We start from the raw sequence: 27,661 nt of genomic DNA on the forward strand, positions 1-27,661 counted from the left end.
AGGAGACAAGTTCATTTGATTTGCTAACTAGCAGTTATTGGTGACCAGGGTGGGCACAGGGGACAGTTTGTATTATGAGTGGGAGTTAAGAGAATAGAGAAAATGAGGACAGAAAGGACGTTCCTCTGGCAGAGAGGAGAGGGGGAAGAGAGACAGGCTTCCAAGAGACAAGATCAGGGTTGTCGGCAGGGTTTTTCTTATAATTGTGAAATATAACACACAGAAAAACATGTGAAACCAAATAGACATCCTACAATAACGTGCCACCCAGGTCAACAAATAAGACATTTCTATCCCTCAGCTGGGACACCTGCACCTTGCACCTCGGGTACAACTGCCTCCCTCCCCCGGGGGTAACACAGTTCCCAACTTTGTAGTAAGTACTTCCCTGCTGTGCTATATACCTTCACTTCTGATGATGAATCCTCAAGCACTGCCTTTGCCTGTTTTTGAATTTTATATAAACAGAATATCATAAGAAAAATGATTTGCTTATTTCAAAACATTTACATGGAATTAAGTAAGATGAGTCATTTTGTATCTGACTTCTTCTGCTCAGCTTTCTGTTTCTAAGATTCAGCCATAGTACTGGGAGCAACTGGAGTTCATCCAATTTTACTGATACACAGTATTCTCCATCAACGTTGCACAGTTTATGTTTTACGGTCAGTGGACTTGGTGTTAAGTTTGGAGCTTTGGGGAGCTATGAATTCTCTTGCACATGTCTCCTGGTGAATAGGTAACACATTTATTCTGGGATTATTCTTAGGAGTGGAATGCTAGGTCATTAGAAATGCATATACACTTCCAACTTTAATAATAATGCCAAACTGGCTTCCTAAGTGGTTTTACCAACTTACATTTGCATCCACAGAGTGTGAGTTCCTATTAGTCCTTAGCCTCACCGACATTTACCTGGCTTGTTCATTTCAGTGATTCTGATAGGTGTACAGTAGAGTATGACTGAGGTTTGATTTTAATTTTCCTATGTAATCGGCCGTTAGATGTCTACTTATGAAATACTTGTTCAAGTCGCTTGTCCATTTTCTCTCCTGGATTTTTGTCTTTTTCCTATTGATTTGAAAGAGTTCTTTAAAGGTTCCAATACAAGCCCTTTATCAGTTCTATGGTTCACAGATGTCTTGTACCACTCTGAATCAGTCTTTAACATTTTGGTGAACAAGTTAATTGCATTGAGGTCCCATTTATCAGGTGTTTCTGGTTTATATACCCTGTTTAAGAAATCTCTTCCTACCCGGCAAGATCATGAAAATGCCCTCCCATATTTTCTAAAAGTTTGTTCTCGCTTTCTACTCTGAAATTGATTTTTATGAATACTGTAAGGTGAGAGTCAAGTTTTCTGATTTTCTAAATGGACACTCAATTATTTCATCATCAATTTAAGAAAAAAAAATCTTTACTTGACAAATACATTTGTCAATTGTCTGTATTTGGGGTAAGTTTTGGTTTTTTTTTTGTTTGTTTGTTTTTTTAAGAATAGAGCAACTGAAAGATTTTTCCAAACTCAAAGAATGGGAAGGGATCCAGAGAAAAGGAAGAGATGAAAATTGACAACAAGAGAGGCTGGATAAAATTCAGAACTTCTAAGGGTGAAAATCTAGGCACACACACCAGGGAAGCCTGGCTTGCTCCACGAATCGCCTGGTGAGCCAGTCAGGTTTAGAAAGGCTGTTAAATGTGTTTTTCATAAAAACTTAACATTAGAATTGGCATGTACTGTAAATATAATACACACGCTGGATTTTAAAGACTTAGTGTGAAACAAGGTGTGAAATACTTCATTAATGACTTTACACTGATTACGTGTGGAAAGGATATTTCCAATACGTCAGGTTAAGTAAAAATATATTGTTAAAATTAGTTTCACCTGTTTGATTTTACATTTTTAACGAACTTGTAGAAAAACTTTAAATTACACATGTAGCTTGCACTTTATTTCTATTAGATAACTCTGCCTTAGCCTTCAGCAAATACCTGTTTTTATCCACAGTATGAATGATTTATTGTTTCCTTTCCAATGTCATAACTACGATGAGTAAGTGGCTTTTTTTTTTTTTTTTTACGGGAATTGTTTTCCGGAATGCTTGAATGAGGGAAAAAGGAAAATCCTTAAACCCTTCCTCTCTGAGACGTCACGGAAGTGACATTGGTTAGTCACCTAGGCTGTTCTCCCCTGGAAATAAGTCTAGGTGTGATCATACAGATGTGAGGGAGGAGTAGAGAATGCATTTTTAAAAGAAGTTCTTTCACAAAAGCAAATTATTGTCATGTATTTTCTGTGTTTTAATTCACTTGTGAGGGGAAAAAAAGCATCAAGATAGCTCTAGCCAAGGTTGTCGTGAGCTCTGTGAAAACACACTCAGGAACCTGAAGGTGTGATTCATACTGACATCCCTGACTGGTGTGTTGGAGAAACAATTCTCTTCCTCCTTACGTTGCATAATTACTTCCAACCTCAGAAATTTTATATTCCAAGTATCCCGGTTAGAAGTCTATGCCGATGTTCCAGCGCTTACATGACCTCCCAAATTTTGCCCTCCATTGAACAGCCTCTGCTAGCACTCTGAATATGTAAGTCCTTCTGGCCTCCGCGGTTTCTGATGAGAAGTCAGTTGTTAATCTTATTAAGGATTCCTCAAATGTAAGTTTCCTGTCTTGCTGCTTTCAACGTGTAGATCAGTGCTTTTCATTAATTAGTTGGGAATTTTTCAAACATTATTTCTTCAGATAGTCTTTGGCCCCTCTCTCTCTCTCTCTCTCTCTCTGTCCTGGGACTGTCACTATGCGTATGTTGGCACACTTGATGGTGCCCCTCTGGTCTCTGAGGCTCTGAATCTCTTCACTGACATCCTCCATATGGTGATGCCTTATTCTCACACTTTTCTTTGGTTCTTTGTGCATGGTTTCCTTTACTTTTTGAGCATATTTAAAATAGTTGATTCAAAGTTATTGTCTAGTAAGTCACACAGCTAGGCTTCCTCATGGACAGTTTCTATCGACTGCTTTTCCCCCCTGTGTATGGACCTTTCTTTCTCATCTGTTTGTGTGTCTCATAATTCTTGATTGAAAGCTGGACATTTTAAATAAAGTGGCAGCTCTAGAAAACAGATCCCTCTCTCCTTCTCCAGGGTTTGCTCTTGCTGTCTGTTGCTGCTGTTACTGTTTATTTAGTGAATTAACTGAACTAATTCTGTATAGTCTGTACTTACTGTCATGTGTGGCCACTAAAGTCTCTGCTCATTTAGTTTAAGGATTTTTTTAACAATTTTTTATTGCGTTATAGTCATTTTACAATGTTGTGTCAAATTCCAGTGTAGAGCACAATTTTTCAGTTATACATGAACATACATACACTCATTGTCACATTCTCTTTTGCTGTGAGCCACCACAAGATTCTGTATATATTTCCCTGTGCTACACAGTACAGTCTTGTTTATCTGTTTAGTTTAAGGATTTGACATAAATTTCCAAGTGTCTGGAACCAAGAAATCTCCACGTGCCTACCAGGAAGATCACCTTTAGTGCTCAGGCAGGCTGCCTGCAACTCTAAATTCTCCGTTTACTTTCACTTCCTGCTTCTGTTGAGTTTCAGCATCAGCCAGAGATGAGAGTTTTGATTTTTCTCAGGTCTTCTTCAGGCGTGAACACAGCGCTGGGCATGTGACTGGGTTTCTAATTCCCCAGGAATGGCAGAGATATTCAGAGCCCCTCTGGATATCTCATTCCTCAGTTTTTCCTTTAAATTTTTGTTTATCTGTGGTTTTCTCCAACTATTATTACCACCTCGGGCAGCTGCCTATGTTAAACAGTTGCCCCCAGGGAAATAGTATAAACTCTGAGTCCGATCATGTGAGTGGGGTTTTCTAAGGAACCGCCAGAAGGTCAAATAATGGCAGTTACCTTGGAATCGGACTTAAGGAGAGTGACAGCCCTGGCTGGCCAGTTCCTTAGGATGCTAGGCTGCTGGTTTTCACTGTGATTTCAGTGTTGTTTTTCAAGGCTATCATGAGCCTGGGGAGAGTGGAATAGGACTAGGGAATAAGACACCACAAAGCCCTTAGTACTGAGATTCCATCATTTTACTCGAAAAAAAATACTCTCTACGTTGTCTTAAGCTTTTAGTTAATTTTCCAGAGTTCTGAAACAGTGATTTTGACAATTTCACCAGTGTTCTTGTTGCTTTTATGAAGGTGAAGAATTTGGGGCCGGGGGTGGTTCTTACGCCACCATTCCTGCTAATGTTACCACTAACTTTAGGTTTAAATAGCAAAGTTAGACACATCACAAGGGAGTATGTGTATGATTAAATGGTGGATGGTTCTGGCCACATCTCTGGTGTCAGGTGACTGAAAGTATCTTCAGGACGGTATAGCTCAGTGGTAGAGTGTGCTTCGCATGCACAAGGCCCTGAGTCCAATCCCCAGTACCTCCATCAAAAAACAAATAAATAAACAAACCTAATTTCTCCCACAAAAAAAATAAAAACATGAAAAAATAAATTAATTAAATGGAATGCATTGGATAATTAGTCATAAGTACAGGAAAGACTAAAGGTTCTGGGGCTTATGACCTTTTACCAAAAGTGGGGGAAGGATTCAGGCATCCAACGGTCAGAGGTAAAGGAAAGGAGAAGAGGGAAATTGAACGCCATTATTTTCCTATCATGAGTATCCTAAAAGAAATGCCCTCCTGATTCCAAGAGGCTACTTTTGAGACTCTACATGTTGACTGCATGATGGAAAGCCTGGTTTGTTATCCATCACTGGTCCTGATTGGCCTATAGCTGTCATGCCAGTAATAATTAAAAGCCCCTGACCAGTTTTGGGAATATTTCAATTAGCTCACAAGGCAATGTGTCTTGCAAGCACACCCCGAACCTCGGGAGGGTGGGCTGCAGAGGTTTGCAGAAAAACCTTCTTACCTCAGTTAAGACAGATCTAAGACTGGCTACCAAGCTCTCGCTCTCTCTCTCTCTCTCTCTTCCACTAATAATTATAAAACCTCTACTCCATGATTCTTAATTGAAAATGAAGGTGGCGGTGCCTGTGGATCCATCTCATTCAGACACTGTTGATGTTGATGAGAAGCTGGGCCCTGGGTGCTAGCTGAACAGTTATTTGTCAAGTTGAAAAAAATCAAAGGTGGGAGGATTTGGACTTTTACGTAGAATAGATTATGGGAGCATGAACCCCAAGTCTCTATCACATCGCAAAAATTTGGAATTCTGTCTTCAGATTGCAGATTTAGGCAAACATAGTATAGCGTGATTTTCACTCAAAGTCAGGATCTGGATTTGGAGGCATTTAATTCCACCCACACATGGGCTAAGGCATTTGGCCCAGAAGCCACTTAAAGCCTTGGCATGACTAATTCTTCTTTTTCCTTTGAAAGACAGTTACAAAGAAAGAGAGCCAGGGGTGGAGGGGAGAAGGCAGGAAGGGAGAGAAAGAGATGGTACAAATGTCCTGTATCCTTCGGAAGTAAATGAAGACAGAGGTTTCCAATGAAAACTCTGGGAATCACACAGTTAAGGAACCTCTCATGGGTGTTCAGGAACAAAGCAGATGATTACTAGGAATAGTTTAAGTAAGCAAATGTACCTGAAGACTGTTCAATGTTCCTTTCAATTGCCTGGTTTTGTAAAGACAAGCCTTTGTTTGTTTCTTTCCTTCCAAGAGCCAAAACTCTTTTGACATAAAGTATGACATTTATTGATTCAACAAAAACTTACTGAGCTCTGACTTTGTGCCAGGCATTGTGCTGGGAGCTGGAAACAGAGAGCTTCTGTGAGGTTAAAATTAAGTAACAATGGCAAACTAGCGCAACACAGTGTGTGAAAAGTGCTAGTCATAATGTAAGTAGGCAACTTCCCCCAGACTGGGAGTTGGAGAATATTTCCAAGTGAACACTTATAGGCTTCCATCCCTTCGCTCCTTCATTCTGTAATACCTATTTAGCATCCACTCTGTGCTAGGTGGAAGGAAAATACACATTAGGGCTCAAAGGGCATAATTCCCCAAGCCACCATGTCAAGAACTACTTTTCCCACATTACATTATGTGGAGACGTCAAAGTCCTGAAGGAGAAGTTACTAGAGGCAGGAGCGGGGAGACAGGGAGGGTGGCAAAGAGAGGCTCACGGGAAGAGAAGCCAGTTCTTATTAGCCTCATGGATCTCGGCTAATTTCAAAATCTTGGTTCCAAGAATCTAAAACCAATGATAAGTTGACATTTAAAATGGAATTTCTGTACTCTGTGGACTCTGGAACATTCTAGAAGACATTAGCCAGTCAGATTATAACAGGTTGTCACGAAAGTCATGATAGAACTTCCTTCATGAAACGTGGTCAGAAAGCAACCCATTAACATGAGACAAGGCTCTGTGCACCATGAGAAAGTGTCAGTTACAGTCCAAGAGGGGTCAAGACAGGCACAAGGGCTCGCCTTCTAGACCACCTGGTTGCCTTACTCTGCTGACCTGCTCAGCTTCGGGAATGTACCAGTCATTTCACTCTTTCAATCATATCACTTAATAACTTGACTAGCTTCATACAAACTTTCATTTTTCTAATTCTAGTTACTGCATTCTGAGTTTCTCATCCACCCAAGTCCATTGTTTGGGAACCTTTACAAGGAGGAAGTTGGATAGAGAGCACTAGTCTGACTTGTGCAGCCAGGGAGGTTTGAAACAGTATAATTGCTTAATTGAAGAGCCAGACCCAGCAGATGAAGCAGGTGGGGAGCAAAGGTCTAGTCACAGGGTATGTGGAATCCAGCAAGGAGGGGCACAAAGTCAACAGAAGGCATTCCTAGAGGCCAGCAAATGTTAGGCTTTCTGTTAACCCACATGGCTGCTTCCTTGTCCCCCTGCAGAGCACGAGGGTTTCAGGTCAGGGAAAAGGGAAGAAGGAAATAGGGAAGGGAAAGTTAGGGGCGCACAGGTGGGAGGAAGAGGCAGTCTGCAATGCTCCAAATGCTGACCATAGTGCACGCGGCTCTGACCTTGGCCGGAGATGGCAAGGGACCTCTCGTTAAGAAGGAAGTAAAAGAGAGGAAAGGCGTAAGCTCCCGAAAAGAGCCAGACTGTTGGTGGAGGAGGTGGGAAGGGAAGGGTGACGGCAGGGCACAGCTGAGGCTGAAAGCTACATGCTTAACCATTATGAGGAGGGCAAAATATAGGCTCCTTGGGTGAAGAGCTGAGGCTTCAGAGCCAGAATGCCAGGCCTACCAAGGATTTTCATCCTTGTTTATTGATTTTTTTTTCTCAACTGTAGGAAGATGTTTTGCTTGTAAGAGCATTTCCAGTTCCCCTGTGACTAAATGGGCTGTGTCTTTGGAATTTCAAACACAGCCAAGTTCGTTCCAGTTAACCTGTAAAAGGAGTACCTTGAACTTTTTAACAGTCCTTATATTGACTATAATTAAATAATCAATTAAATAATTTATGGTTGACAGCTTTTCCTCTAAACTCCCCAAGGGACCACATATGCAGTGCCTGGTAATGCAGTGTCTACCCCATAGCAGGTGCACAGTAAGTATTTGTTAGAAGAATGAATGAGAAGGCCTGGGACAGAGCCTCAAGGAACATTAAGAGTTTATAACATTAAGGGTTGAATGAAAAGGTTTATACAGCACAGAAAAGGGAGAAGGAGAAGTCTGGATGATAGGAGGAAACTAGCAAAGTGTAATCACAGAAGTCAGGGACAAGAATATTTGAAGAAGGATGTGGTCCACTGCATATAATGAAAACTGGGCTTAGCAAAATGGAGACCATGGATGACTGTAGCAAGGGTGATTTCCATAGCAAGGGAGGAATGAAAGCAGTATTGGCGTGGGTTGAAAAGTGAAGGTGAGGCGAAGCATGAACCAGTGTCTTGTCCAATCAGGCTGCTATAACAAAATAGCTTAGAAACAACAGAATTCATTTCTCATAGTTCTTACAGGCTGCAAGTCCAGGATCAAGGTGCCAGGATGGTCAGCGTTCTAGGGTGGGGCCTCTTCCTGCTTTATAGCCAGCACCTTTGAATCACTGTGTCCTCACACGGTGGAAGAGGCTAAGGATCTCTGTGGCCTCTCTTTCGTAAGGGCACTAATTACGCCCATTCATGAGGACTCCACCCTCACGATTTATGCAACTCTCAAAGGCCCTACTTCCTAACACCATCATCTTTGGGGGTTAGAATTTTAACAATGAATTTGGAGGGACACAGATATTCAGACCATAGCAACCAGTAAGTCCAGGTAGTAAACTGGTTTTTAATGGGAGAAGAAATGATTACCTATGAATTCTTGGCTTTATGCAATTAAAAAATTGATAAAGATGCCTTCATGGCGCCTGTATCTGGCAGCATTAGCAGAGTGGCACCACCAAGTGGACACTGCATGCAGCACCCACTCTCCAGCCTACAGGGGCTTGTCTAATAAGCTGGCACCAGAACTACACTGGAAGCTAATCTGCGTTTCATCTTCTAAAAATACCCAGGACTCTGATGACTTCTGATAGAAAAGTCATACGACATCAGCCTCAGACAATTCAGCAGGATGTTTAACCATCACTCATTCTCTCCTTATTTCAAGAATCTATATGAATGCAATGCTTCATCCTTTATTCCTGGGTATTACTTGATTTCTCCCACTGGTAGGTTTACTGGATGATAATATGATAATATGGACAGAACCAGAACTAAAGCCAGGACCTCCAACTACAAATAAGATTGAAAAGAAAAGGGGGGCGGTCCATATTCTCTCTGATGTATCCATTAATGGCAGCTTCATAACTAAGAGATACATCAGGTGGGGAGTGGGCAGGAAGACCTGGCCGTGGGCTTGAGGAGAAAGGGGCACATTTCTTTCCACAGACTAAGAGGGGGTCGAATTCCTTGTTTGAAATGTATGCAAAAAGATTCAAAAGGCTCCCCACTACATTAAGTTAGTAACTACAAGTAGAAAAAAGAATTCGGATCTGTTGCATAATTTACATCCATGGCGTTGACATTAAGGCGCTGATTAGAACTTGCCACTGGACCTTGCTAGGTTTTTTTTTTTTTCTTGTTTTTTAATGTGTTAATAAAGATGCCTATGTGATATTTGATCACAAATCAATTTTAATATTTGAATAACTGTATTTCAACATAATTGGTTTCCTTTTCATCTATATACTTAATTGTATGTATTTTAAAATATTCTGAAATGGGTCCATCAGCTCCCAACTGTCCTGCTTCAGGCCAGTTCCCAGAAGTGGCACGTAGCTTCAATCACAGTGACAGAACTTCGTTATAGCCACTATAACAGTTTCTAATCCAAAGAATAGGTGAGGAAATATGCCCTTTTCTGGGAAATCGTAGGCCCTGCTAAAAGTCAGAGTTGTATTTCTAGAGGAAATAAGGACAGATAGATCCTGGGCACAACTAGCAGCCTTGGCCACGATACATGTTCTATTCGGGTTATGGCGTTCAGGAGATGTTCATTAGATTCCTATTATTCATTGTTATTTTGGTTTTCCTTTATCCTTACCTGATTTGTCACAGACTTTAGACTTGAAAGAGTTCTCTCAACCTCTTTGTAAATGCATCTCTGGATATTTCTCCGTTTCCTTTGTTAATCTATGTGTTAATCTATTCCTCTTGTACATAGATGGCCATGCTTCACACAGTGTGGGACTGTACCCAATCACTGGCTTCTTTTTGGACGTGTTAATTGAATTTTTTGTCCTCTATTCAGCCTGGATGGATTAAGATGACGGCCACTGCCTGCTTTACCTGAGTCATTTTCAGTTGTGATGGTTGTGATCTGTTATTCCATCTGACTCAGTCAAATCGATGTGCTTGCTCTTAGCTCCTCTCATCACATTTTATGTTGTGACTTTTTAAAAATAATCTTTCCATTGTTTGGTTAGGTGAACGTGTTTGGTTTAGTTTATTTTTGTTTGGTTTCTTCTGAAGACATACTTTTTGTTTGTTTTAGTGGCTCCTTTCTAGTACCAGTTTACGATTATGAGTCATCACAAAATGAGTATATTTTCAGCCTTCCATTATTTTCTTTCCTTTCTTCCTTCACTTGATTTGAGCTGATTACATATCTTTTAGTGTTTATCTTTCATCTCAAACGCTGCTGCTTCTGATCTCCTCCAGCTCCCAGAAATTAAAAGTTGAGGAAATTGGCTTATTTATCCTACCATCTACCTTTTTGTTTTCTTCTCCTTCAGGTGTTGCTCTGACAATCCTTTCCACATTATTAGGGGTTATAATGTTTATAATCTGTTCTGGGGTCTTCATCCCTGGAGTTGTTTTAGATTTTGATTCATTAAAAAGATTTTGATTCATTCATTTTTGATAGTGTATTCATTCAAAATATACTATCACTCCTTTGGCTAAAATTTCTCCATTTATCACTTGTTTGGCTCATTCTTCCTCAAGCAGTTTCTTCATAAAGGCTCACAGAAATCATATGCCATGAGTACTTGCATGTTTAAATTGCTTTTTTTAATCCAACAAATAGAAACCTTCCTCTAATTTTTCTCCTTCAGGTACAGAATTCTGCCTCTTTCCACTTTTCCTTATAACCGCGTACTTAGATTCCCTTTGCCTCTGGCTCACAGAGATCACGAGGGGAGAACGTCATTGGTATTCTGTAGCCCTGACCCCTGGCACCGACACAAAGCTCCCTTCAGAGCATTCAGAGGTGACAGGGAGTTGAGCCAGGGCAGTGTGACAACGAGCCCCAGGCTGGTCAGGTGGTTCCCTCCCACGACACTACTGTTCCTTTTCCTGTCTGTGAACCCACAAAGGCTGTTAAGAAAAACATGAACATCTCACGGAGGAGCAGTCTAGCCGGTACCCATTACCTCACATCAAGGATTACATACACCCAGGACTTGAGCCAGAGGTCACCTGAGCCAAGAACCCCCAGAATCAACAGGTGAAGATCAGAGGCTTCTGGAACACTGCCTCTGAAAATGCAATCATTCCACAGCAATGCTCATGCAATTTGGAGAAGAACACTAGAGAGAAACAGCCTTAAAATATTTGACACCTGGAGATTTTTTTAAAGCAAAAGAATAAATAAATAAAGGCAGGGGGATGGTCATAATTTGAAGAGATTAGATTCATGAAACAGATGTTGCCTTTTATAAGCCAATTTTCAACAAAAGAGAACAAAGTGACTAAATGCCCCCAGAGCAAGCAAGCAAGTAGCAAAAACTAAACTATAAAATTAACATAAAAGTCAGTGAGTACTTACTATGTGTGGCACCAGACTGGTCACACAGTGAAGCTAGGTAGGTGCAGAATGCTATGGTCCCATGTAATAAGGTATGAGGCCCCAAGAAATTAAGGCTGGATTTGAACCCAGGTGTGACCATGGAACCCAAACTTTTTACCATAAGCAGAGCCAATTCATGGAGATAATTTATCAATATTCCAAGCAGCAATCATCTAAGATTTACGCTGTCACTGCCTACATCTACTTATGTTGCATTTTGGAATTTTAAGTTACTATTTGAGGCATTGATCTAGACTAGTCCCAATCTATGTTCAGAGAAATGGATACAGAAAGGCTAGATCACTTGAAGAAGCTCAGAAAAGCAACAGAAATGGGAGGCGTATTACCACCATCTTCACGGAAGACAAGTGGCTTAGACTATTAGAACACAAGGTAATCTTAAAGAGGGAGAGAAAGCAGTCCCATACTAGACCTACCCCATTTGTAGAAACATTATTTTCTCTATTGTTGTAAATTTGACAGTCCCTCTCCCATTCATTCATAAACAGCCATTGAGCACCTCTATGCCTGGCACTGCTCTATGCGCGTGGAATTCAGCAGAGAACAGAGGACAGAGTATCCAGCTTCTCAGCTTACAGTCCAGTGTGGAAAGTACAGATGTACACAGTCCCAAGTCCAAAAGACATGCATTCCCATTTTGCTGCAGGCACTGGGACGCTGACATCCATGGCAACATTTAAGGCATCCTTCCTTCTCAGAATGCACCACCTTGGTTGCTTCTGTTACCGAATTAGATGTGAGGCCTCCCTCTTGAGGCCACAGCTCACCTGAAGGCCCCTGGCTCAGTCAGGGGAGTTCCTTCCCACTCAGGTTCAGGCTGCCAGTAATGCAACTGAGCTTGGTGTGAGGAAGACAGGCTTTTAGCCAATGGCCAGAGCATGGAGAAGGGGAGTTCATGCTCTAAAGGCACCTTCTCCCCAGAGGGAGGAGAGTAAGGGAATTTCCAGGGTTAGGAGGCAGACAGGTATCAGGCTCTAGGAAAGGAGTGGAGGTTTCCAGGGGCAGCTGGGGCATGCGCAGTCTTCCACACTCCTTTGCACATGGGAAGAATTGTGCCTACCTGAGTGCAAACCCCTCTCCTTGGGCAGAGATCTTAGCATGGCAATGAAGCAAAGGTAACTCTCGGACACCTCTAGGTTTCACCCACGCAGGCGCCTTCCCATGGTCAAGTCAGAGCCAGCCTGGGGCCACTAACCACTGTCTATATCTCAAAGTATGTATCTCTCACAGTACAGCTATGAAGCATCTTGCCAAACACCAGGTACTTCTGAAACAAACACTGAGTAAATCAGGCAAGTGTCCTTCAGCTCTCAGGGGTTGGTTTGGAAACACAAAGATAAATCAAAGCAAGGAAAGAGAGGAGCCTTAGGTGATCCTGCCCTCCATCCTGGATGCAGCCATTTCAGTCTGGTTTTGCTGCAGGCCTTCGTGGCATCCTGTTGATAAAACACAGCTAGCCTGTATGATTAAAAACCAGTGTCTGTGCCTGGGGCCTAGGCTGCATAGCTTGGGTGACACTTCCAGGCAGTTTGCATTACAGGTGTACAGAGATGTGGAAATAAATACATACTTACATATATACATATACACACACAGAGAAAAAAAATAAACTACTTTGATCATGAATCTAAATCTGTTCTGAAGGTATAAAGCCCTCCACCTAAGGTATCTTATCAAACACCTCCTAGAACCTTCTGTGTAATGTCAAGCCCTAGAACAGAGTACAGAATTTCACAGCAATGCCTCAGGGTCTTTGTCAACATCACTTTGCCCGCTGGGAAACCCATCTTTCATAAACCCATATGATCTAAATCCTACCACAGGTTAGGAGCAAAGTCTCCTCTGGTGACGTTTCCTGTTCTTGACCCAGGTCTCAAAGCCTGGCTGTGCCCCCTCAGCAAGGCAAGTCCCCCCAAGGCCAAGCACCCGGGGCCAGAGCAGTTTCTACCAGGAAGGTAGAAGGGAAGGCCCCACCCCCACCCCCACCCCGCATAGGGATGTTGAGTCTGCAGCAGAGAAATAAATCTGGGTGGGGAAACGGAAGCCACATTGTCCAGGCAGGGCCACAGTGGGAAGGAGAGACGGAGTGAGTGGATCAGACACAGCTGGAAGAAGGAAGAACGTCAAACCAGCCATGAGGACATGACCTGCCCCCACTGCAGGTGTGCCCATGTGTTATTTAAAGGGCAGAGCTGACTTATAACCAGTCTATGGGGTGGGAAGGCCACTGTGCTGGTGTGAGAAGTGACCACCAGAACCTAAATATAGTTTAAATGTGGCCACAAGCATTTCTGGTATTTTTAGTACCTCTGTCATTTCTACTCTTGTCTTTTAATAATCTAGAGTTCAAATCAAGTTTTCTTAATGAAAAAGGAATTCCATCCGTAAGTACACCACTTTGCCTTTAGCCATGCCCAAGGCCAAAGGGTCTTGGCCCAAGGGCCAAATTCTGTGAGCACAATATGGCCTGGGGTTGGAAAGTCTGAGTTCAGATTCCATCTCATCTACTTCTGGTTGTGCACTCCGAGTCAGGTAACTTATTTATCTTTGCCTTAGTTTCCTCATTTGTGAAAAAGGGGATCACAGGCTTCCTAGGATCAAGTACAAAACGCTTCCTAGGATCCAGTCAAGGGGTTCATGCAGTGTCTTGTACCTACTAAATATTATGTAAGTCCAGGTGCATATAAAAGCAAAAGCCAGAAGTAATAAGGGAGATGCTTGTTTCCTGCAGATAGGTCAGGAGGCGGGTAGTAAAGTACAGAGCCAGAGTGGGAGCACAGTTAGAGGTTTTCAGGGACCCACGTCCCCCTGCAGTTCACCACTCTGTCATCAATAGGATGGGACCTTGTGTTCACAGCCCAGCTGGAACCATCCACACACCAGGCAGCAGGGCAGAGGAGGGGATCAGAGGGACAGAGAGTACCTGCCTGCCATCTCTTAAGGAGTGTCCCCAAGCCGCCCCACTCAGGGCTCCACTTCTCTCTGCATTTCACTGGCCAGGGTCTAGTTAAAAAGGGAAGCTTGGAATCACAGCCTTTACTCTGGGTGGCCATGTATTCAGCTAAAATTCTATAGAAGGGGACACTCACCACAAATAGAGGGGGGAGGTGATTTCAGTTTTTAGAACTCCTATGTTCCAGAAGTTATATGGGTTAGAAACTGAATGAAAGGGAGAAATTAGTATCAAAGACCTCTATCCACCTGTACCCCCGGTAACATCCACTGCAGCTCTGTCGTTGCTGGAACAGCATGGAAATGCATGATCAAAAATATACGTAGGGAAAAAAAAAAAAAAAACTCAGCCACCCTGTGCTCCTGGTTCAAAGATCTGCCCCTCAGAATGGGCTCAATCCAGGATCATCACCCTTAGTACACCCAGCAACCAACGCTAAGTAGAGAAATTCCAAGTGGTACTGTCAACTGCTAAGAAATATTCATACACGACACCCACCCATTGTTATCCATTCAGTGGACAGGTGTGCGCTCAGAATACAGCCATGCTTGTAGGAGTCGAGTGTACTAAGGTATCTATTAATCTGAATTGCTAAATAGATGGAAAGAAACAATGGGCTAAGAAGTCGTTGTGGGCCAACTGTTACAGTCCCCACGACTCCAGTTTAAAAAGAAGCAGGGAAACAGGTGTTTTAAGGGTCATTTTTTAGGCACCAGTTAACACCCACAACACCCCCATTGTTTCTGTTGGAAATCATCAACTGGGAGATACTGTTCTTCCCAAAAATGCTAAAAAGCGAAGGCATGCATTCTGCTGGGGTAAAACAACACCATTGCATGTTACAAAATACTTCCAGAGGTGCTCTTGTGGCCATTTATGCCCGCCCTCCCCCCAGCCAACCCTAGCCCTCCCACCCTCACTCCTCCCTCTTTCATTAACAGTAAAAAGGCAGGCTCCACCCTCACGTTCCACAAGTAAGTCTACGATCCTGCCACCAGGTGGCAGGAATAATCAGCATCAAGAAGCTGAACCTCTTCCTGGAAGCAGAAAACGTCAGGGTTCTGGAAGGGACCGTAAGAACATCAAGTTGAAACTGTGCTGTCTAGATGGGTGGACGGGGGTGTGGGAAGCTGTGGGCTGGCCAGTGTCACATGTGTAACTCGGGACCTGAAGGGCCAAGCCCCCGCAGTTACCTGCGTCTTGTTTTTCTGCCAACACTTGCTGGGTTGTATTTTTAACTAAAGGAAAATTTCAGCATCTATGAAAGTAGGACCAGCAAAATAAGTCCCTAGGTACCCATCAGCCAGCATCAGCAATTAGCCACACTTTGTCATCTTTCCATACTATATACATTGTCCCCCACACACCACTGTATTTTGACACCAAGTATCTAGAGGTACTACTAGATAGTACAAAGTTAAAACCACCATGGTTCACTAATTCAACAAATAATTTTTAGTGTCTGTTATGCACAAGGAACTGGGCTAAAGTAAGATATAAGCACCTATAACACAAAAAAGCAGCTTGGCCACAAAACTATGCATAAATCTTATGTGTGTGCTGGAAGTTAGACTTTATTCACATTTATACACTCTAGTGTTTCAATAAACAGAACATGACACAAGTTGGAATTGCATTTTTTCCTAAATCTGTGTGGCCAGCCAGAGATCTAAAGTTAAAATCAAAGTCATATACTTGTTCCTTTTTCAAAGACAAGGTCACAGTCGACAGGGCTAACAGGGAACATTTCTTGAAAAGATGCAGGCACCTATCCAACACCGTTTATCTATCTATTGTTTATCCATTTATTGCCTTACTTGGAATGAAGTACCATATAAAAAGCCAAGTTGGGATGAGATGGGAGAAAGACTGGACCCACCCAGAAGAGGCAAAGAAAAATGAACCATGCGTCTGTCACATGTAACACTTCGTAAACCCAACATTAAGAATAAAATTATCCTGCCTATGGTTTACTATACTTTGTTTTGTTTTATAATTTGAAAGTCTGTGTGATATGATGGAAGAGAGATTGAAAACCCACAGTCTCATCTCAGCTCTGCTTATTAGAAAGTTATATGATCCAGATCGAGCAACTCTCTTCCTCTCTATCTTCCACAAGTTGGACCACACCAATCTTTTCTATCATTAAACATAAAACCTAACATAAAAATCATCCACGATTCAAATATAAATAATGACTTTCAGTACAACACATGCATCTTTCAGGTCATCCCAGTCCTGGCTGAACCATGCTTTGTCTTTAAATTTTGTCATATAAGGAAATGCCATTATTCCATAATTTTACAGGATAGCGGAGGGAATACGGCAAGCGGAGGGAATACGGCAAGCGCAGGGCAGGACAACTTGGCCTGGGCCCAGAGAAGGGCACATAGTTCTGTCTGGCTGGGTGTTCATTCATGGTGCCTGCAAGGGAGCAGAGCAAGATAAATGAGCACGAGCGTAGAGCTCTGACCCGTGCCAAGGAGGGTGCAACTGACTCTGGAGGCCAGGAGACTCATTTTGTTACGTAGGAAGAGTAGCATAGAAGGAATTTATAGACAGATCTGGAGGAAAGAAAGATCAGAAGCAGAGAAACACGTTTAATCAAAGAACTAGAAATATGCAAAACATTTAGGCATTTGTGAATCTTGTTCTTAAAGCATTCATATCTTTAGGGAAAAAAATATAAGTGAAATATAAGTGATCCAAAATTTTAACTAAAACGTATTTTTGGCACCAGCAACTTTATGTAATGTAAGAGCATATTAGAAAAAAAAAGGACTTACATCTAGATTAAGATAATTTTCTTTCTCCTTATGTTGCTTCCATAGATAGTAAATGGTCAAAATTTTTAAAATTATCTGTTTCTTTATAAGCCAAGACTCACTTGTTCTTTCTTTAATCAGCTGATTCATCTAAACACATCTAAATTCGTCCTTGCCTTCCCGTCTCTCAAAAGTCTTCTAGGTATCATTCATTGAAAGAACATTTGTTTTTTGGCTCTGAAATTTTATTTTTGCAATCTGTACTTTTTCTTAGAATGAAGAAGACTTTTCTGAAAACCAGAACACATCAGGAAATGACAACTCAGTAAGCAGCAGAGTTGTGCAAAACAGAGAGCATGAGAACAGTGAGCAGGTATGGCTGGAAAGCAGCGAGTGCATCTATCACCATGGTAACTGCCGTGCAACAGCTCTGGGGACGCAAAGCACGGTGCTCAGCTGGCACGCAGCGGAATGAGTTAAATGGTAATGAATGTGTGAGGCACAGGCATGAGGAAGACACACATGCCCAAACAAAGGTGCTGTGTTTATGCATCTGTCCTCAGAGTTCTCAGATGGGGACACTACCCAGGCTTTCTCCGACACTTCACTGTTACAGATTCCAGATTCCATCCTGAGGCAGAGAGCACTGTCTTCAACAAAAATATCTCAATATACAGCAAATGAGCCAGACAAGAGGAAGGTTCTAAGATGTGGTTCTAAAACCTGTCCGTCACATCCTAGGATTCCTCAGTGACACTTACAAGTACACAGCAAGCTGAGGTGCTCTGTGACAACACCATCTCTTATTTCTTTTATATGTTAAATTCGTGGTAGGATCTCTCTTTCTATCTTTTTTCCTGAAAATATCTCTATTATGTGTTCACTTTTGAAGGATATTTTCAGTGAGTATGGGATTTTTTTTAATTTTTAAAATTTTTAAATTGAAGTGTAGTTGGTGTGCAATATTATAGAAAGTTACAGGCGTAAGACTCTCATTTGAAGTAAGCTTTCTGCTGCTAAAAAGTGAGCAAATTATCCATGTATATCATCCTTTAAAAAGTAATATCGGGTGCCATTTATTGGAGGGAGTTGACTCTGGATAAAAGAATAATTTATTTGAAGTAAAAAATGTGGGAAATGATTGCAGCAAAATTTGGAAGACAAAAAAATGACCTGTAATTCCAGAAAAAAAGTCAGTGCCTAACATATTGGAATACAGCTTGCTTTAATACAAGTAGGTATTAAACATCCACATGCATGTGTCACCTTTATGGGGATCATACTTTCATATGATTTGCTAATTGTCTCATTCAATTGATACATTGTAAGGGCTCTTATCACTAAATATTCTCCAACCAAAAAAGGAGAAAAAGATACTTCTATTCACACAAAAAGCTGCACATGGGTGTTTATAGCAGCTTTATTCATAATTGTCAAAACCTGGAAGCAACCAAGATGTCCTTCAGTAGGTGAACAGATAAATAAAACTATGGTCCATCCAGACAAGGGAATATTATTCAGCACTAAAAACAAATGAGCTACCAAGACATGAAAAGACATGGGGAGCATTACAGGTGTGTTACTAAGTGGCAGAAGCAAACTGAGAAGGCTACATACTGTGTGGTTCCAACTACATGACCTTCCGGAAAAGGCAAAATGTGGAGACAGTAAAAAGATCACTGATTGCCAAGAATGGAGGGAGGAATGAATAGGCTCAGAGGACTTTTAGGGCAGTGAAAATACTCTGTATGATACTACGATGGTTGATAGATGTTATTGAACATTTGTACAAACCCACAGAACGTAAAACACCAAGAGCAAGCCCTAATGTAAACCATGGACTTTGGCGTTTCACCGCTTGTGACAAATGTACCACTCTGGGGGGAGAAGTCAATAAAGCGGGAGGCTGTCTGGAGGCAGGGAGTTGGGGGGATGGTGGGGTGGAAATGCATGGGAAATCTCTGCACCTTCACTTCAGCTTTGCTCTCAAAAGTCTTTTTTTTTTTTAAATTGTTTCACCAAAAATTAAAGAACAAAAAAATTAGGTATTACGGTAAACAGAAATATGAAGAGTGAGAAGCAGCTACTGGATTTGGCAACAGTGGTCCTTGGGTGACCATGGCAGAAGCCATAAGTAGAAGTCTGGCCCCAGGGAGGTGAGAAGTGAGCGGGATGTGAGGGAGTGTCGCTAAACGTAAGGGTAACTCTTTCAAGTGAAGGGAGGGTACACGTCCCATAACTGTGGGGTCAGGCAGGTTTTGTTGTTACTTTGCTCTGCTTTAAAGATGAGAAAGAGGGAGGGTGTATAGCTCAAGTGGTAGAGCGCATGCTTAGCATGTACAAGGTCGTGGGTTCAATTCCCAGTACCTCCTATAAAAATAAATAAACCTAATTGCCTCCCCTCACTGCCAAAATAAAATAATACAATAATAAATAAAGATGAGAAAGAGTTGGCAAAACCAGAAAAGAAGACAATAGTGGGTCTAGACATTTCATATAGTAGGCAACGTGGGACAACTTCTCTGTAAGAAAATAATAATTATGATCATTTAAATCAAAAATTTACCAGACTTGGACTGTTGACCAAGCCAGGTGTTAGATGGGGAAATGAGTAAGGCCTCTCTCCACCCTTGACCTCAGCAGCTGCGGCGTGGACTCGGCTGGACTGCCCTGCGATTACACCCTCACCTTCCCAGTACCTGAGGCCCAGCCCAGAATATGAACAGAGTCTAGGTCAGAGTGTGATGCGAGTTTGGCGTCCAAGGACTGTATGATCTCTGAGGATCCTTTCAGCTCAGAGATGTGCTAATAACTCATTTCTATGTTTTTTGTTAAAGTAAAGAGAATCAAAGGCCTCATGGGAATATGACAAAAAACCCAAAGCTGAGATTCGGCACTTTACCTCTTAGGGTGTGTTCAAAACTGCTCCACAGCGGCACATGTCCTCCCCGCCTTCCCTTGCCTTTGCTCACAATAGCCGGGCCTGTTTGAGACGTTATTGCAAAATTGTGGGGAGGGGGGCAGGATATCCTCTACACCATCACAAGACTAGGGTGGGTCATGGATATTTAAGAACTCAAATAGTACCTGGAAAGGCTGGCCATGAAACACAGCCCAGGTATGCACTTCGCTCAATTAATCAGAGCAAGGCAAGGGCTAGCTCTAATTGTTGAAATAGCTCCCTTCAATCCAACTGATAGGAGAACCCCAGTTTCCGAGGGTAGCTTAACAGCTCTTGATGAGGCTGAACAAGTGTTCACATTAGCAGACCAAGCCTCGGGCTGCCAGGAAAATAGAACCAGCCTTAGTCTCCAGCGTTTGAAAACTGGGCCCGGCAGAGAACATAAAGGGAGATTTGTGCAGCCCCTGGTATTAATTTCACTTAGCACTTGCCTGAAAACAGGGCAGGAGTTAAATGATTACAGTAGAGACAGGAACAAAAAGCAGAGATGTTAGCCTGTTCCCTGAAGAAATGGAGAAAATACCAGTGGCTCCTCTTGAAGTGAAGGGAGAAATGTGTGTGAGCCTGGGTTTTCGGTGACAAGGGGAAAAATGTCTCTGCCGTAGGTAATTGGAGTCAGCATCTTGCATAATAATTTCAAAGGACCTTTTGGCAAAATTTCTTCGCCAAAATTCTGAGCAAAAGAGATCAGAGTCCATCATGCTCAGTATTCTCATTATTCCATCTTTGTTCCAACGTTTGATTTCCAGGGCAAAGAGCAAGTCGCGATTGAGCAGGATTCCCCAAGGAAGGACGGAGATGAGGAGGACGAGCAAGACACTCATCAGGAAGGGTAAAAACTTAAACCGGAGGAGTAACCACACCGAGCTCCTAAACAAAGTGGTTTTGCCACTTTTTTTTTTTTATTCTCATCTAATTTTTAACATGAATTATGATTTATCAGAGATGGTCAGCACCAATCCCCCCTCCCTACTATCCAACTAATTTTTCAGAAACATTGATGGAGCTCTAGGATAATCAACAAGTAAATTCCAACTGCTGATGTCCTGGGAACCCAACATCCAGCACAATCTTCTAATTAAAGGTGTAAATTGCCAACTAACTTCTCTAGTCCATACAAAAGTAGTTAATTCATCTTCTCAATTTTCAATCAATAAGCAATTGATTTCTCAAAGCCCAATTCACTTGAAATGCCAACAAAACTTGCTCTTGCCTTGTTCGGTATCATGAAAATACCCCAAGTCCTTATCACCCACTAGCAGGAAAGGCAAGTTATTATTTTTATGTTTTTTGGATCAGAAAAATTAAGCTCGGAAAACTGACTGACCGAAAGTTCGTCAGCTGGAGTGGAACAAATCTAATTTAAATGTCAGCTTCTGATTCCTAGACCAAGATTGTGTGGTACTTGATCATAACACTAAAGTATTTGTAAATTTTCTGAATTCCTCTTTAAATATGATTTAAATTACTAAGTTTCTGAGGAAACTTGTTTTCATGTATGAGAAGAGATCTCTGGCATTGGTCAGAATTAGGACTGGAGGCTCTTGTCACATATACATCATCGAAAATATTTTACCTCCTTGGAAACCTGAACTTGGTTTCATCCTTCATTTTACTCTATGAATCTCTGACCCTGGGGACTGAGAGATTCTCCTGGGTAGTCAGAGGTACTCAGGTTTCATCAATATTAATGGGATGGAAAACGACCACCAGGAGACGGAGAATTGTGCAGCCTAGGTAATCAAATGGCCGAAGCGTCTATTTCTAGCTACTTCATTTTATGCAGTGTCAGATTGCCGTAATGGCCTATACACATTCCCCGCAATTAAAAAAATTTGATAAATTCAACCCAAAATAGATGAGTGCGCCCTATTCAACATTGCCCTCCACCAGCGCTACTTTTTAACACTGTATCCACAACTGAAGATAATGTATTATCAGCCTTTCCTAAATTAGACCATGAAAACATTTAGTCTTTACTACTCTAACATTCCCTCAATATCTTCTAGGTCAGTCTTTCTAATCCTCAGTGCACACATTCACACACATACGTAAGACAAAAGCTTCATGAAATAATGTCTGCCATCACTCTGTGTGATACACCCTGAGACAGCCTACTCTTTTGTTTAACAATGGTTATCATGCAGAGTGACTGACTTCCCAACCCACTGATGGGTCTCAACCCACACCTGTGAAAGATTGTTCCAGAAAAGCAATACACACTCCCATTTCATGTATCTAATAATTCAACAAAAGCCTGCCAAGCACTCAGTGTCCACAGTGCTGGTGTTGTGGGGCTCACAGAAATCCATTCTCCACAAAGTTACAGTCAGTTAAGGCTTCATAACAAAACACACTCAAAGGCGACAGTAGGACTAGATTGCAGAGGAATGCCTCTGTCTAAGGAAATGCAGGAAGGCTCTGTAGACATGAAAGGCTTGAGCTGTGCCCTGAAACTTGAAAGGGGCTGACACTTGGACTTTGGGGCATCACTGCTGGAGGGAAGGGAACTGGAGGCCTTCACCAAAAGGAGGGGAGGTTCCAGCTGGGGGCTGAGGCCTTTAAGATCCTTGAGATTAAGAATCTTCTGGATGACAAAGTGATTATTTCAGAAATCCTGTCCAGTGGCCTGGAAGTGGTCATGATTAATGGGCAAGAAAATCCCTTCCACTTGGCCTCAAGTGGGAGAAGGAGAGGCCTCCGTTAGAAGGCACATTGAAGAAAGAGGCAGGTGCAGGGAAGCCTGCTCTCAGAGCAGGCATGGTGGGGCCCAGGAGCACCCAGGAGAAGTAGAGGGCCGTCGTCCTCAGGATGGCCCTGTGGCCTCTCCACACTCCTCACTGGTGGACACCGTCCTCCCTGGAAGAAGTGATCAGAGGCTCAGGTTGCTCACACACTACACACCACCCTGTAACAAAGCTCTGGGCAGAAGCAAAGACAACACCAATTCCAGAACCTTCTGAGAAAGCTATATTACAACTCATCAGTTAATAGCCCTGAAATCCTACTTTACATTTCAGGCATCTTGTGAAGCCCATCAGCCTCCAGCTAAAGAGGGTGGTGACCGCAGACAGGGAATAACCAGCTTGCTCAAACTTTGGGACCCAGAGGCGATGAGAGTTCATTGGATTTTAATTTTTTTTTTTAAGTCAGAGTTTTGCATGAGAGCTTAAACGCTAATGGAGGTCCTCCTATCCCAGTGAGAAACACTCTCATCCTGTGATTTAGTTCCAGACCACATTTTCTGCATTTCAAACTACTTGGAGCTTGGCACATCCGTTCAGCAAAGGTTGATCCCAGCCTTGGCTGATTTTAATCTAAAATGAAATGAATTTCTTATTTCTATTTTGTAGGACACACACATCGTGCATTTGTTTGCTGCTTATTTGATTCACAAAGCCTCACCTAGCTTTAGTGGGCCGTGGTTAGTTCGTGCATATGGTGGTGACTTTTGCCTGCCTTCTTGCTTTTGTGTTTTACAGGTGCCTGGAAAGGAAGTGTGGTACAGTTTGTGATTTTTGTAAGAAACACAAAACCACCCTTCAGTACATCATCTGGGGCATTTTAATAGCAAGTAAGTAACCAAAGGGAGTGGCCTCTTTTCCAGGATCCCTCAACTATTACCTTTCTGTAGAAAACAAATAAATCTTCCCTTTCCCCTGGACTTCAATGAATCATCCAGAGAGGAGAGAATTTAATCAAGAGGCCCCCAAGTGTTGGGTCTCAGCTTGGAAAGCCCATGTAGATAGTCCCCCTGCCTGTTTATGCAGCCAGCGGCTGATTTTTTAGGTCACTTGCTCTAATGACCTTTGTTATTGTGGTTTGGACTTGAGGGCTGGATAATGCAAATTCAGGTAACTGGAAAACAGAGTGATAATCACAAGGCAGAAACCTAACTGAAGGGGTGATATGAGTAATCAATTGATACTTTATCTGCACACAACATGGAGAGAAGTCTCAGGTCACTCCTCTCACCTGAAAGCAGGACCAGAGATGTCTTCAGAGATGAGCAGGTGTCCTGTTTTAATTCCCTCTAAAGCAAAGGGGTCTGGGCCCATTTCAAGGAACACTCCTGTCTATAAAATGTGAACCCTCTCACCCAAGTCCACAGACATTAATCCAAGCCCCCTGCCCCAGGAGGTCAGTGAGTTTTTCTGGTGCTCACACAGCCAGCACAGGTAGCAGCAGGGTTTAAGGTTTCTCTGCACCAGTCTGGATAGCATTTTGCAGACCACACTCAAAACCACACAGCTGCGCCACTGTAGCACAAAGTGAGCAGATGGTGTGGCTGTGTGCCCATGTGACTTTATTCATAGAATACAAATGCAAATGTACAAATACAACTGTACTTGCCACCTGCAGAAACAAGTGGTAGGCCAAATCTAACTTGCAGACAAAGCCGTGTTTGCTGACCTTTAATGGAAATCCTTGTTGTTCTTATCCTAGAATCTCCTCTCCAGAAGCCTTCTCCTTGGTGATCACACCTCACCACCCCCACCCCATTTTCCTTTAGAGAATCTGTGGTACTTAGAGATTGTTGTGTGGCACTCAAAGATTTTCCTACTCAAGCTTAGGCCAAATCTGAGCTGCGAACCAAGAGAATCCATACTTTTCTTGCCAGTGGTCGCTTTAGTGCCTGGCCTTTCTCTGCAGGCTCACCTGCTGAGTGTGAATATCAGAAAAAGTTAGTACTAAGCAAGACACTCAATGATCAAGCAACAAGATTCACGAATTCAGAAGGTTCTTTAAGGAAAATGTCCTAGCACCCTGTCCTCCTAGCAAACTTGGTGACACTTAAAAAAATGTATAATGATACTATATACAGAAAACCCAAAAGACTCCACACAAAAACTAGTAGAGCTGATAAACGAATTCAGCAAGGTAGAAGGATACAAGATTAACATACAGAAATCTGTTGCATTTCTTTACATTAACAATGAAACTTCAGAAAAGGAAATATATACAATGGAATACTACTCAGCCATAAAAAAAGAATAAAATAATGCCATTTGTAGCAACATGGATGGACCTGGAGATTGTCATACTAAGTGAAGTAAGCCAGAAAGAGAAAGAAAAATACCATGTAATATCACTTATATGTGAAATCTTTTTAAAAATGAGACAAATGAACTTATCTACAAAACAGAAACAAATTCAAAGACATAGGAAACAAAATCGTGGTTACCCAGGGGAAGGGGGTGGAGGTAGAGGGATAATTTAGGAGTTTGGGATTTGCAGGTACTAACTACTATGTGTAAAATAGACAAATAGCAAGATCCTGCTGTTTAGGACAGGGAACTATATCCAATACCTAGTTACAGCCTATAATGAAAAAGAATATGAAAAGGTATATATATATATATATATATATATATATATATATATATATATATATATATATATGAACCACTATGCTGTACACCAGAAATTACCACAACTTTGTAAACCGACTATACTTCAATTTTTAAAATGTGCATATATATTCATTGTTTTCCTGACTGAACTTGCCCTTGGCTGAGCCAGATCAGTGCTGGAGGCTGGTGTCTAGTCGATGTTGGTGACATTCACTGTTTGCATTTGCTTCCTGGGCAGGTTACCTGGCTCTGGTGATTGCAGCCTGTGTGCTGAACTTCCACAGAGCCCTCCCTCTTTTCGTGATCACAGTGGTGGTCATCTTCTTTGTGGTCTGGGATCACTTCATGGCCAAATATGAGTCTCGGATCGACAAGTTCCTGTCCCCTGGCAGAAGGCTTCTGGACAGCCACTGGTTCTGGCTGAAGTGGTAAATGCAGTTAGTCCTCTTACTGCGGTCGAGAGGGATGTTAGTTTTTTTCAATACTGTCCCAAAGACTTGTTCTGAAATTGCTTCCTTATTTATGGGATACTGAAGCTAGAAAGAACCTTAGGGAATAATCTGTTTAAAATGTCTTCATTTTACAAGCAGGACAGCAAGGCCCAGATAAGGCAGTGACTCATTCAGGATGTGCTCAAATGTCCCTACAAACTGCCTTAATTTTAAGCATCACTAAGTGGTAAACTGTTGTCCAAAAGTTGGGTCAGTTTTGGCTTAGAAAGGTGACTTTCTGCTTTGAGCATGAAGCCAGCCTCCTTGGGAGGAAGAGTCTGTGAGCTGTTAAAGCCAACTCTCTCTTGTAGGACCCCACGTCCTGCAGGTGAATAGCCACTGTTTTAATTTCAGCCTCTCTCTGTGGGATCTCCTTGATCTCTAGGTGGCCCTATGGGGTAGGTAGGACTCAGGACCAATTCTCCCAAGCATGGCCCACATGGGATCCACCAGGAAAGTTTACACATTGTTGGCCTAATAAACCGGGGTTGTGCAATCCCAGCAGAGCATCCTCTCTGGCGCTGCCACCAAGTGAGTCAGCCCTGTCATGCCCACTAGATCCCCAGGGACTCAGAACCCAATCTACAGTCTGACTTAGCTCTCTGAGGCCTGGGTGAGGCCCCCCAATGCAGAAGACACATTTCAAGTTTCTCCTTAAAGGGAAGAAGGTAACACTTCACCCGTCTCCCAAAACGGAGGTGAGGAGTCCCAGTAGCTCTCACAAAGAAACCACCAGACTTCCTCTCCAAACATCCTTTCTCCTCTCCAGCCTCTTTAAATATCCTTGAACCGGCAAAGGGCCCAAGAGTTGTGGAGGGAGGGGACACATTGCTTAATTTCTCGACTGTTTGCCTTTATAGTAGCTACAACAACCAAGGAGAGTTTGTTGCAATTTCTGGAAGCATCATTTCCCGGTGCCAGGGTGTGTTACACAGTATTTTTTGTCCGTTCATTTGAAGTCTGATTAAGGTTTTCAAGCTAACACCACAAATGATGCCAAAGCCTCCCTTCTGGTTCCTGCAGGGTGACCTGGGGCTCCCTGACCCTGGCAGTTCTGCTCTGGCTGATCCTGGACACCGCCAAACTGGGCCAACGGCAGCTCGTGTCCTTCGGAGGGCTTGTCATGTACACTATCCTGACATTTCTGTTTTCCAAGCACCCAACCAGAGTGAGTATGAAATCGATCCTTTTTTTTTTTTTTTTTGGTTTTTTCCCTATTTTTTCCCTCATGTGTAAATTGCTCAAAATAATGAGTATGAGACAATTGAACTGTTACTCAATATTTTTCTTACCTTGCTGTGATATTTTAAGTGGCAAGAGTGCCCTTCATCCTGAACGTGAATAGTCCTATTAATCTCTCATTTTTCAGTCTCAGTAATTTTCCAGTTGCTCAACCAGTGAAATATTCTCTCCTGTCAGATACAATTTCTACTAACGTAGCCCACCTCCCCCATCAAACGTATGTATAAAGAAAACGCATCCATTTTGATCCAGATTTCCCCAGACCAGCAAATAATCTAATATCCTACCACTGGATTCTGCAGTTTATCAAACTGCTATTTGCCATTAAGGCTAATAATTTTACATTTTACTCCAAAAATTTGTCCTTACGCAGTTCCGTCCCCACTGAATTCAATTCTCATCCTTGTTCTGTCAGCCTGTAACCCGTTACATGGGCAAGAATTCAGAGACAGTGAAGCTTTCACACAGGATTCATGATGGCAAACTCTGAAAGACTTTACTGGCTAAAAGGTTGACCCAAGAAAAGAGCATTAAGTGAAGACCAAAACCACCTAATATTAAGTCTTTGCCCTGTTCGAGTGAACGGCCGCACTG

The 27,661-nt window shown here is 42.3% G+C and overlaps 2 protein-coding genes across 1 annotated transcript in view; one reads left to right on the forward strand and one right to left on the reverse strand.

Moving 5' to 3' along the window:
• RMI1 (RecQ mediated genome instability 1) overlaps positions 1-27,661 on the reverse strand; it is a 345,682-nt gene that overhangs the window by 130,662 nt on the left and 187,359 nt on the right.
• SLC28A3 (solute carrier family 28 member 3) overlaps positions 1-27,661 on the forward strand; it is a 66,512-nt gene that overhangs the window by 21,549 nt on the left and 17,302 nt on the right. The window contains exons 3-7 of the mRNA XM_031447303.2: positions 17,293-17,391; positions 20,730-20,812; positions 23,463-23,554; positions 25,573-25,762; positions 26,849-26,993. Coding sequence (XP_031303163.2) covers positions 17,293-17,391; positions 20,730-20,812; positions 23,463-23,554; positions 25,573-25,762; positions 26,849-26,993 — 609 coding nt within the window. The remainder of the gene's footprint in view (positions 1-17,292; positions 17,392-20,729; positions 20,813-23,462; positions 23,555-25,572; positions 25,763-26,848; positions 26,994-27,661) is intronic.

Source organism: Camelus dromedarius, chromosome 10 (assembly GCF_036321535.1).
Source record: "Camelus dromedarius isolate mCamDro1 chromosome 10, mCamDro1.pat, whole genome shotgun sequence".
Lineage (NCBI taxonomy): Eukaryota > Metazoa > Chordata > Mammalia > Artiodactyla > Camelidae > Camelus > Camelus dromedarius.